This window comes from Aquila chrysaetos, chromosome 9, assembly GCF_900496995.4.
Source record: "Aquila chrysaetos chrysaetos chromosome 9, bAquChr1.4, whole genome shotgun sequence".
NCBI classification, from domain to species: Eukaryota; Metazoa; Chordata; class Aves; order Accipitriformes; family Accipitridae; genus Aquila; species Aquila chrysaetos.
Window position 1 is genome coordinate 5938880 of NC_044012.1, and position 12920 is coordinate 5951799.

A 12920-nucleotide genomic window follows, 5' to 3' on the forward strand; every position below is an offset into this window, starting at 1 on the left:
TTACTGACTAAGGGTAATATTGCTCACAGGTTACCTTATTTTGAGGACAGTTGTCTTCTAAAAACTGATTTTGATATGAGATCAATGACAATGTACAGAGAAATAGCCGATTCTTCAAAATAGGCATTAGTAAAGCTTTTCCACTAAAAAAAAAAAAAATGTGTTACTTACAGATGACCAGATGCTTAGCTGGTAGGAACAAGCCCGGTATTACTGAAGTCAGCACTGCACCCATAGCTTGCCATTCTACAGAAGGAGTAGGTGCTTAACTCTTTTCTATATTCCCCAGATCCTACTTCAAGTCACTGTTTTCTGCATGTGAAATCAGTCTCGTTCCTTCAACATGGAAGGATATATTTTATCTTATATCAATAAAGAGGTTGATTTAGGTTGAGAAATAAGAACATTTACTTAAATATACCATCTTCTTGCAAGTCACCTCTGTCTTAGAACATACGTGTGAAATACTTTAAAAACAGATCTCTGCTTTCCAGTTCAATAAGCAGGGTTAAGTATGTGTCTCTCCTAAAAAGTGACTCCATTGAAAGAGATGCAAGATGGAAAGCCACAATGCTCAAAAACTTGCATTTCCTCACTTTATAAAACAAAGATTACTCTCTAAACTCTGCATCGGCAAATCAGACCTAGCATCCAAAGTTCAGCCATGTTCTCTCCGATTTGCATGTCTCCACAGGTAATAAAGATTCAGCAGGCCAAACAGGGCCATTATTACCTTCAAGTTTTGACTTTCCTGGTGCCTGAGTGCAGGTATAAATGGGAGATGTTGTAACTCATCTGGAAATACATTATCTTTCTGGTGGATCACGTGAGCTAAAATAAACCGCAGCTCATTCTTACACAGCTGCATAAACAGACTAAGATTTAATTGAAACCTGTCACTATGGTGGACAAGCCTCCTATCCATGGGCCTTGTATCACTTCAGTGAGAAGATGCCTTTTTAAAAATGTCACTCTTCCACAAAGAGCAACACTTTAATGCAAAAACTGCTGAGTTTTAAAGACTGATTTTATTATTGTGATCCAGAAATATATGCATGTGACAGTCCCCTTCAGAGATTTAGCTATAATCTTTAGATCACTTACCTAAGGTGTTGTAATATAATCTGACACAACGTTAAAATAAGACTTTAGATTTCAACATCATTGTCCCTGAATGTCTAATTGTGTTCATTGTATATGAACCCCCAAAACATTAAATTAAAAAAGCATTAGTCAGCTTCATGAGCATCTCTATGATACTGATAACTGATTCATATATTCACCAATAAACTGGAATTTTATTGCAGTAAGCGGGATGCTCTGTGCTAGGAAAAATAAAGTTAGGTGCACTGTTCATACTGAATTTTTTCCCCTCTAAAGCCATCTCATATACTTTTAATACCAGAGCCTTTATGAGTGAACTATTTGGGTTCAGACAACGTGAGAACTAAATTGTGCATGGAAAATACAAAATATTACTTCCAATTACTGACGACAACTTTAATGTGAATCAACAAACTTGGTATTTAAGCGTAAATACATTACCCTTTCTGTCTGTTATCAAAATTAACAAGGATTTCCTATCAACACATCCAACAGCGTATATGAATCATACAGCAAAATAGGGCTGCCTTACTGAAGGCCACTGTGAATACCCTTTTGTCAAGTCCTTTATTTTCAGTTTGTAATTTCTAAGGAATATGCACAGAGTTCTTTAATATTTAACTGGTTACCTCTTATGAGAAGGGGGGGGGGGGGGCAGAAAAAAAAAAAAGGAATATTCCATGACACTCTCACCCACTCAGAAAAGCTTGAAGTCATAAGAACATGGAAGTCAAGCAAAGCCAAACTAGTATTTTATATAGCCTGAGAATTACACAAAAATATATACAGCATTCCTTAAAGGAAAAAAAAAATTTACTTAAAAGTAAAACTTAAAAACTAATACCTACCTTCTATCATATAATGGAAGTAACTCTCTTTTGATGTAAACTGTCTTGGTTCTAATACACAAATCCAGAACTGACTACCAGTACACACAGAATTCCCAATGGGTGTTCTTTTGCTTCTAGAATAAATTGGTACCTGTTTCACAGTTGTAAAAGAAATATAATAGGAGGTATTTCAGGTGATTAGAAGCCGTATCTAACTAGAAAAAGGCACCTAGTTAACAAAACACTGAAGTTATTTTGTCTGTGATCTTATTTTGCTTCAATATAAAGATATTAATTGAATTTATCTTTAAGTTTAAAAGGTTGAAAAGCCTTTTAAAATAACACAAGAGTAGAAAATTAATGAACTGACAGGATAAATATGCACATCTATTTCCAAAACTGAAAATTTTATATTTAAGTTTCTTGAGTGCCACCAAAATATGAGAAGTTAGTATAGGTAATACAGACTGTATTTTTTAATGTGCTTTATCATGGCTCCTAGATCATGATTGGCTTTAACAAAAATCATTTTGCAGCCAGTATTAAATACTCCCAGTTGCAGAGGTAATTATTGTCTTATTTGCTGAAGTTCAGTAAGAATCCTTGAAGGACTCAGATATTCCTAATGGAGTCAAAGGGGAATCAGGAGCGTAGTATACCTTTGGAATGTCACCATAAGCCCCAAATTATTTATTTACACCAACAGCCCCAACGAATTTCAAACTAAAATCTTGAAACTGTTTAATGGTCATCCTGCCATCCACATAATGTTTTACTTGTTCAGGAGGACAGAAAAGATGATGTATCCAAGCAAGAACAGAGGTGTCAGCTCTGAAGGCACAAAGCACTTCATCTCACACGCTAGCTGGTGTAGGAGACCACTGCTGCTTTCTAGTGTGTCCCTTTGATGCAGTTGGTTTTCTGGAGCGGGAAGGAGCAGGAAGGCAAAGCTGAGTCTTTTTTTTAAATGAAGCTACTACCATCTACACACTTGCTACCTACTAGATGTACAAACTCTTCAGCTTTCTAGACATTTCTTGTGAACTCCATTGCGGAGAACTTCACAGTGGAGACACAAAATGTAGATGGATTGATAATCGAAGCTCCACACATAATTTGTCCCACACGTCCGACAAGTAGATGAAGATTTTACACCACGACCAGCTGAGAAGGTCATATTCCAAACACCTCATGCAACAAGGAATGAATAGCCATACTTCCACTTACCTGTTCTGGTGGATACAATTCTTCCGTATTATACAATGATAAGCAAAAGTAGTTCAAATGGTGTAACAAAGAAAGGAAGTGATTCAGAGGCTTTGAACCACAGTACTAACAATCCACATTCATCCATGCAAATGCCTGCAAGGTGACTGGGCCTAAAATTGACTGCAAACTGGGTTAGAAGTCTGCTCTCTCACAGAACACCTCCATGCCAGGTTACTACTTGAGCAGCATCACTCATATGCTACGCAGCAGTACTCAATGCACAGCCCACATCCAACTGCCAAATGCCATCGTCTTATAACACCACAAAGATCATAAAAAAGCAGAATTTTTTAATGATGAGTAGGAGCTAAACCAGCATGGCTACTGTTAGCCTAAGAGGTACCAGTTTTACTTCCTTCCAGAACTAATCCAAACATCTGAAGAAAACTTAGACAAGACCAGGCAAAGATCCTCTACGCATCCCAGAAGTTACTAATACAAAATTTTATCACTAACTTTTTCAGGTTCAAAGTAGTTCTTCACAGAACTCCCACTGGCTATGCCGGAGCCACAACAGCAATACGGTTGACACGCAATATCCTTAAAATTGCAAGGTAATATGACAGACATTGCAAAATGGTGGGGAAAAGGTCAATGATACTATTCGAATCATCATGTACTTCCGATAATTTTACACCATGTAGGAGAACATAAGTGCAGTTCACTTGAAAGGCGGTCTGTGTCCCACTCAGCAAAATCAAGTCCTAATAGAGCAATGTCATCCCTTAACCATGACCTTTGTTAAAGACTTTGAAAGACCATGACAAAGTAAGAACCGTCTATGTGAAGCCAGGCAGATCCTCTGCTTCTTGCACTTAAGACCCGACAGCCGATCATCAAGATCATCAAACGGAGAGTAAGTCCAACCACGTCCAACGAACCGCCGCGGCAATTCCACACCCAAGCACACCCTGATGTTTGAGCAGCGCCTAATCATCGGCGCACAGTTCCAACTGGAAGGCGATCGTTCCTGTCCTAGCCCTTAAACTGTGCGCTCCAGACAACCACAACGCAACCGGCCATTTCACCGGGAAATGCGGAGCCCGAGGAGGTGCCCCGGTCCAGGAGCTGCTTGCTGTAGGACGTCCAGCCTTGTCTGGTCGGTTTCAGACGGTAGACTGCCACCCTGGTTCCACCGACTGGAGCTGGCTATGCAAAACACCTGGGTCCAGTCTGTCTTATTTTTCAATTTCTGCTTTCTCCCTCCTTCTTCTCTGGCACGGGGAGAGCGGCTAGACTTGTTCTCAGTTTGGGCATCCGAACCGGGTGCCTGAGGTCAAAATTTGGCTGGGTCTCGCCGACCGCCTGCCAGCTCCCTCTCCTCTCCCTGCCCCCGACCTGGAAACGGGGCGGCCGTCGCCCGACGCATCGCCGCTCGGCCCGGGGCGGGGGGGGGGACGACACCCCGGGCCGGGCTGCGGTGGAGGGGGGGACGGGGGGACGACGGACGACGGCGGACGAAGACGGGGACGCCGGGACCGGGGGCCGGCGCGGCGCCGCCGCCCGCCCCACCTCGCACCCCGGGCCGCCCGGCCCCGCCGGAGCGGGGCCCCCGCCAAACTTTGCAGCCCGGCGCGGTGCCGGGGGCGCGGCGCGGCCCCCCGCGCCCGCCCGGCCGCCGCCCCCGCCGCCCCCGCAGCACCCCGGGCGCGAGGTGAAGCAACCTGGCGCCGGCTCCTGCACTTTGCACAGCGGGCGCAGAGCCGCCTCCATCCCTGCGCCTGCCGGCAGCGCTAAGGCGCATTTTTTCGCACTAATCTGCACATTCAGCACGTCCAGAGCGCCGATGACTTTACCTGGACTTTCTCCACTCTCCGGGCTCATCACACTGCGATCGCCTCCCCATCCTACCGCTAACTCTCGCTCTCCTTCACTCCTTCCTCCTTCTCTCTTGCAAGGCCTGCTAAGATCAAGCCCGATGGAAAGTAGAGAGAGAAAGAGAAAGAGAGAGGCAGAGGGAAGGGAGGGGAGCCGCTCCATCCCTCCCCCCCCGGCACACACGCCAGCCCTTTTTGCCCCTCCACCCCAGCCCTTCCCTCGGCGATTTCCTCCGCTCTTCGGCAACTACGAGGGCTCCGCGGAGCGGCTCCCCAACGCGCCACCGCTGCCCTCCGCGGCGCCCCGGCCGGCGCCCCCCCCCGCCTCCCCCGCCGCCCTCCCGCCCCGCGGCACCCCCGCTACCTCGTAAAGGTCCCCTGAAGCCATGCTGGGTTGCGGGACTGGGCTCCTCCGCGCCGTCTCCCTCTCTCCACCTCTCCCGCTCCCCCACTCGCTCTCTCTGTTGAGTAAACTGTGTTTTGCAGAATGACAGGCTTTGGGGCTGGCTGTGCGCAGAATCAGAGGCGAGGAGAGGCAGAGAGGCAGGCGGCGGGGCTGGCGTAACCAGCAGCAGCTCGGGCGCACAGCGCCGGGAGCCGCGTCTCCCCCGCGGCGGCGGCGGCGGCGGGGCCGGCGCCCCCCCCTTCTCCCCTCCGCCCCGCTCCGCTCCGCACCCCGCCCGCCGCCACCTTCCCGCCCCGAGGGAGGGGAGGAGGGGACACGGGGATGGGGACCGGGACGGGTGTCCCCCCCCCCCCCTCCCCGCGCCCTCCGGCAGGGAAAGTCCCGGGGCCGCTCGGAGGAGCGGCCTTCCTCTTCTTCCCCCCGCTCCGAGCTGGGAGCGCTTCAAACTCTTCCCGCGGCCTAAATAAATAAATAAATAAATAATTTGGGGGGGGGGGGGGAAAAAAGGGGGGGGGTAGGGAAGGAGCGGCCGCGCGGCGGGGAGGGCCGCGGCGCCCGCCCAAGGTCACCGCGGGGAGAGGCGGGCGCGGGGCCGGCTCCCCGCCGCCGGCCTCGGGCGGCCCTGCCGGCCACCTTCCCGCCCCCTCGGCGCCTCATGGCCGCCCCACCCACCCCATGGCCATCGCCGAGGAAATGGAGGTTGGCGGGAAGCCTTCCGGCAGCCCCCCGAGGAGGGGGCAGCCCGCGGAGGGCGGCGGGTTTCGGGGAACCACCTCTCGCCTCCGCCGCCACCCACCCTCCGCCAGGCGAGGAGAGGCCTCTCCCGCTCCCTCGCAGCCATTTTGCAAATTAGCCGGCCCTCTCCAGGAAATGGAAGCCGTGGACCTCCCGCCACCTGGTCTTCACGTGGAGGCACTGGGCGGCCGGCATTTCGAAGCATTTGCGGGACGCGGGGAGGCACGAAGCTGTCGGCGGTTGCCGTCTCGGAGCCTCCTGGGCCTTTCCTCCGAGGGAAAGGGCCGCCCCATGGCCGCTGGCGTCCTCGCGGCCCAGCGCGGCGGCTCGCCCCAGTGAGGGATCCCCGCGAAGATGGCACCGAGCAAGCCGGGCGGCATCTCCGCCTCCCGCCTGCCTTTATCCGCCATCACCGCCGAAACACCTCCTGCTCCGGGATTCCCAGGTTGAGGAGGTTTTCTCACACCAGCTTGGCCGTGAGTGAAGACGAACTAGCTCGTCGCGAGAGGAGGCCCCCGCTTTCCACCGGGCACGATGGAGTCTGGAGGAGACAGGAGCCGGTGTGCGGCGAAAGGCCCTTCGCGCGATGCCGTGGCCACCGCGAAGCGAAGGGCTGTGCTCTGTGGAGGCCGCTTGAGCATCGAGTCGTGTTCCTGCAGCTGCGTGCTGTGAAGGATTTGTTTCTCCAGGTAAAGCGTTGAGCGTCCTCTCGATACTATCTTTCTCGGTACGAAAGAGCGCCGTTAGGGTTTGCTCTGACCAGTTCTTCACACCTCGGCTTCATGGCCAGCCGGCTGTAGTTGTTACCGGCCCTTAGACCCTATGTTCTCACCTCGCAGCTGGCCTCTGGTAGTCATTCCCCCGGAGTCTGGGAGTGACGCCGAGTACTGCGCGGTCCGGCTTTGCCGTGGTCGTGGCTTTCGTTCGTCTTCAGTGTGTTGGCGTTTCTCATCTTTTGATTTCAGTCCTTTGTGTAACACTGCACTCCGCATTAATGTGGCACTTGGCACTGCCCAGACTATTACCTGAGCGGCAGTATAATACAGTAAGTATTATACAGTATGTCTCGGCATGGTTAATAAATGTCACTGGTGTTGAGCACTGAATTATATCTGAAATTTCATTTATGACCGAAAATCCCGGCATGGTCCAGGTGGGGTGAAGCTGAAGACTCTTCCAACTGAGAGGATTCCTGTTTGAAATATCGATATTGGGTATTTTGAACATTGTCACCTTTTATCGTGAAAGTAGGAAACAACACATGCACATCCAGCTCTTGATTGACCCCATCTCCTGAACTGTGAATATTACCTCTGGTGATTATGAACTTGCCAGCTAACCCGTTTAGTATTGACTTACAGTTCAATAAAAACTATCTTATGGTAGTTTGGAGCTCAAAGATTTTTATGGTTTGTGTGGTCTGCTGGGTGGTGTGATAATGTTGAATTCCTAAGGACAAGACACTCTGCTACATAAAACGTAACTGTTTATCTGAACTGAAGTAACTGGAGGGTTGTTCTCTGATTTCCAATTTGCCAGAGATATTTGCATTGTTGGGATTTGATATTTGAAGAGCAAAATGTTGAAGGGATTAAGAAATACTGTAAACTACCCATGCCTTTAGCAATTGTAGTAACTAGCGCAGCAAACATTTCTTAATTCCCAAGAAATACATTACTTAATAATCACACCCCATGGTTTCTTCTTGATAAATCAATTATTTTGTCTTATTGTAAAGTGACTTTTATTGTTTACAGTAGCGAATCAGCTCTTTGGAGTGCTCATTGAGCAGAATATTCCATCAATAAGTAGATGTTTTAATACATTTCTCTTCAAAGTCTGCTTTATTACACCTACTACTTTGCTGCTTTCCACAGCCGTAAACAAAATGGCAGTCAAATCCAGTGAGTCATTTTTCAAATGCATTCTAAAATATTCCTTCTCTGGCACCATTGGCTTTCTTCATAGCATCAACTCTCTCCAAAGGTGTCTTGAATGAATTAAAAAAATGTCCCTTCCCAAGCTGTAGAAGAATGTATGTCTTTTCTTTTGAGACAGGTCTAATAATCAGACTGTTCTTTCTCGTCTTTGCTGTTACTCTGCTCTCAGACAGCTTAAATTAGAACAGCCCACCCTGCACCATATTGGAAGAAATCTCCATGACCTGGTCTATATTTTAGAGAATTTTATTTACGTTGTACAGTGTTTAGATCACATTAACACTGTCAATATTGTTGCCATAAGATTTACAACCCAAGCAAATATTAGTTTAGAAGTTTTGAAAGGATGAATGCTTTAGTGAATACTTTGAAGAGGGGAAACATCTTTTTCCTGATTACTTGTTCCTTGTTTTAGAGTACGCAGTCCCTTGGGATGCAGCGGTGTGTGAGTCAGTAGTGAGGAGCAGAAAGAGGACTTTTGCGATTGTCAAACCCAGGAAAAGTTGATTGTGGTTTCAGCGTATTTCCCTGTCATTTAGCAGAAAACGAGGTTTTAAGTTTTAAAAAATCCAAGTGACCTTCATTTGCCCAGCAGGTCTGTATTGTAACTAGTCAAGTCATAGAGTATACCTCTGAGTCTTTTGGAAAAAATAGAAATATTTAAACTTATTACCATTTCTTTTAAAGTTTCTGATAACAGATTTTCTGGAAATACATATTTTCCAATTTTAATTGCCTTTAAATGGAAGTATCTTTACTCTGAAATGAAATTGCTGCAAAATCCAGATTTTTGTACAAATTACAAACTCTGAACTGAATGTTTTTGCTAAATATGTGATTATTCATTACTCTTATTGTTTCGCCGCCTTCTCCTATTTCCCATCCCAAGAGAGCAATGCAAGAGAGGGAGGCATTCCAAGTGCGATACGTCACATTTGAACACTTCTTTTGGTTTGGTGGATGCTCTGGTTTCCACTACTTTAATTATAGGAATTATCTCTCAGACTGAATAAACTTAAAAACAAAACTATTATATTTCAGAAAGCTAAAATACTGTTGTCATAGCTGTGCCATTGATTTGTTATTAATTGTTTAGTCAGTCTGTCCAGTGCTATACAAATACTGTAGATACTGTACAGTCAATAATACAGTTCCCACAAGGAGTGTACAGTCGAATAATGCGTTTTGGCAGCAAGCTCTATGAAAAGTCACTATAAAGGACTGCATTGTCTCTTGAAGAGGGAACTGAATGATGGGCGAGAATTTGGTAAATGGAGAAATTGAGAGAATTGCTGTACTAAGGTATGAAAATTAAGTGACAAAAGGGTGAAAACAAGGCATGAGTGAGAGGAAGGAGAGAAGGACAAGGAACCAAAGGTGAATGCAAGGAGAAAGCTGTGCAAAGCCTTGGCTGTGTGAAAAAATGGGAGGCAAAAGGGAGTAATTTAGCAGCAGCAACTAGAAGTGAAAGCAGGGAACAAGGTAACAAGATGTTTATCTCTAACCAAAGAAGGGAGGATGGCCAGAACATGGAAAAAGTCAGTGAGGGTGAAAATGAAAGAAAGTGTTTAAGTGAGTTCATAAAGGAAGAGTTGACAGGAAATGGTGAGTAGCTACAGCAGGAAGAGCAGAGTCATTTATGACGCCACTGTTCTGGCTGGGTGATAGGCGGGATAATGGATTTCCTAGGGCTTGGTACTGTGATGGCTGTATATTCACCTGTTAGGTCTGAGAGAGAGACCAAAATACCTCAGGAAGCTTGTCAGAAAAATTATCCAAGATAAGAAGTCAAATAGGAGTTGCAAAACAAGATGAGGATGTCCTTAGCATACATATAGCATCTAAAAATTAGAGAATAGATGAATGTGAAAGGAAGATAGGAAGGTGCTTTTTTTTTTTTTTTTTGAATAATTGATTTACATTATTTTGTGACAAGAAGAAGTAGACTTGGGAAAAGCCCAATATACTTTGCCCTGTGCCATGCTGTCTTTGAAAGCAGACAAGTAGTTGTGATCGTTTGATTCTGATGCTAAATTACTGTCTTCTTCCAAACCCTTCTTTGGATCTTATAACATGCAATTACTTATCATCAAGAGGAAGCATTTGAAATAGAATCTGAAATACCACAGTATAATGAAACAAACAGTAACATATAGAAAACTAAGTACTGTTTATTTGTTGGTGTACAGCATATGCCATGGAACGGAACTTTTCTAGGGTTGAAAGTATATTTTAATGGCAGCTGTTCTGAAAACTGTCTTTACTTCTTACAACTTTATGATTCTGTTCTGTTAAGTATGGCCAATATAGTTTTGCCTTATTTTGGGAAGGGGAAAAATGAAACTTTGACCAAGGATGCATGAAAAAATGGATGCCAACTAAGATATACGGAAGAAGACCTTAATATGTTAATATTTCATATGGGAATCCATATGATGTAGTTGTATATACTTGTCACTATTCATCTAGACTTAGAAAATAAGGAAGTCCCATTTCTTAGCACATATTTGCTTGTCAGTTGCTTTCTATGGGAAATATTTCATATTAAGTATAATGTGTGTCATGATTCTGTGAGATGATTCATGTGATCTATTGATTTTTACAGATCTCCTTGCAAGCATGAAGATCAACTCATTGCAGTCATTTTAACAGACTGACATCATGTGAGAAAGAGAGGTGGAGAAAAAACTGCCTTAAAAATTAAAGCATGGAACAGTGTGTCACAGGAGAAGGAAGCAGAGATCATGTACACCATTGCAAGAAGAAAGAGGTGAGTACAGAAATTACCCTGCTAGAGTAGACTTCATTGTCAAAACAATGTTTCCATAAACCAGTACAAGCAGTGTTCCCTAACAGCAGTCGCTAAAGAAAACATGGTAGTGAGTAAGGCTTTGCATCAGATAGAAGTGGCTCACAATTGGTTTCTGGTGTGAGTCAGCAAAGGTATGTTTTCCATGGATTATTATCACAGCCACATAACAGCCATTGTAGAAGATGCTTTACCAGGACACATGCTTGTTCTGTAACATAAATGATTATGTAGGGCCTCATTCAAAAAACATGGAAATGAGTGGAAGTATTCTTTTAACCTCTGTGAATTTAGGTGCCTTCCACACTTGTTCATCTCTCCTTTTTCAGGTTCCTCTTGCTATACAGTTGTATCATTCACCATCTTATTTTATGAAACTAGAACCATGTCTGGCAGCAAGGATTGAAGCTAATCACTGTTGCATCTTTTCTTATGTGGAAAATTTAGATAGCTTTATCTTTGTCTGAACACATTGATTCTTTTGCCAGTACCTCCCAATGACACCAAAAATAACATCTTTCCATATTCTGCTCCCTCTTGTTTGCAAATGCAGTTTTTCCACCTGACATGTTGTCATAGATAATAGGAAGGTGCCAAAACATTCCTGTTGAAAGATTTGCTAACTTTCCAACGAAGGTGAAAAAAAATGGGAAAGTGTAGATCATGTAGAAGTCAATTTCATATGGGAACCCCTGTGTATACGGAGCTTTCAAAATTGATGGCTCAACAGTTGAATTTTCAACAGATTTAGGAAATCATGATATACATCAAGCAGGAGCAAATGGCACACATTATTTTCTTATATTCCTGTATATCCTGAACATCGGGTAAGAGTCCAGTATTAGAGACTGTTGTGGTTTAACCCCAGCCAGCAACTAAGCACCATGCAGCCACTCACTCAATTCCCTCCCACCCAGTGGGATGGGGGAGAGAATAGGGGGAAAAAAAAAGGCAAAACTCGTGGGTTGAGATAAGAACAGTTTAATAGAACAGGAGAAGAAAAGGAAGAAAATAATAATGATGATAATAATAGTCAAAAAAGAATTGTAATATACAAAACAAGTGATGCACAATGCAATTGCTCACCACTCTCCAAATGATGCCCAATTAGTTCCTGAGCAACAATCTGCCCCCAGTTCCCCCCTGCCCCCAGCCAACTCCCCCCAGTTTATATACTAGGCATGGTGTCACATGGTATGGAATACCGCTTTGGCCAGTTTGGGTCAGCTGCCCTGGCTGTGTCCCCTCCCAACTTCTTGTGCCCCTCCAGCCTTCTTGCTGGCTAGGCATGAGAAGCTGAAAAATCATTGACTTAGTATACATGCTGACACAACAACTGAAAACATCAGCGTGTTATCTATATTATTCTGCTACTAAATCCAAAACATAACGCTATACCAGCTACTAGAAAGAAAATGAACTCTATCCCAGCCAAAACCAGGACAGAGACTTTGGTTTATGGCCTGATTTTTATGTGGGTAGAAATTGAAGTGTGAAGTGGATAGCTCAAGTGGTTTCTTCTGTTAAGCAACAAATGATAGTGTGTAAACACCTAAGAATGGTATAAGTTGTAATGCAACATGGGATTTGAAACTTGCCAACTTGAAAGTGCCAATTAAAGGGAGTCGGGATGCTTTATTTGTACTATCTGGACAAGATGTATTAGAATCATTATAAAGAATCCGTAAATAGCAAGACGATAGAAAACACTGTTAGATTTAGCTGACTGAAAGATTCTCTTAAGGGAAGACATCGACAAATTCAGTACAGTTTACACATAGAGTATATGTAATATTCAGAGTGATCACAGTGTATTGCAGCACATTAGTAAGCTAATGGATTTTTTCCCCAAAACTTTGCTCTATAAAAATTGCACTGAACTGGTGATATTTACTAATACACAAATATGCAGGGTTTTAACATCTAGGTGTATAATTTTATATGTTAAGCAACACTGTGTTTTGTGATTTTTAATCATGGACTCAGCTTGTATCTCTGTATTTGCCACTC

At 44.7% G+C, this 12920-nt stretch overlaps 1 protein-coding gene across 2 annotated transcripts in view; it reads right to left on the reverse strand.

Annotated features, from left to right (window-relative positions):
- Positions 1-5680, reverse strand: part of CDYL2 (chromodomain Y like 2) — a 61354-nt gene extending 55674 nt beyond the window's left edge. Inside the window, exon 1 of one of the 2 annotated variants that reach the window (XM_030025564.2) lies at positions 5385-5680. In XM_030025564.2, the coding sequence (XP_029881424.1) occupies positions 5385-5408 (24 nt within the window). In that variant the 5' untranslated portion in view covers positions 5409-5680. Of the gene's footprint in view, positions 1-4999; positions 5209-5384 lie in introns of those variants that run through there. The other variant, XM_041126386.1, reaches the window with a different exon arrangement.
- Between the last annotated feature and the right edge of the window lie 7240 nt (positions 5681-12920).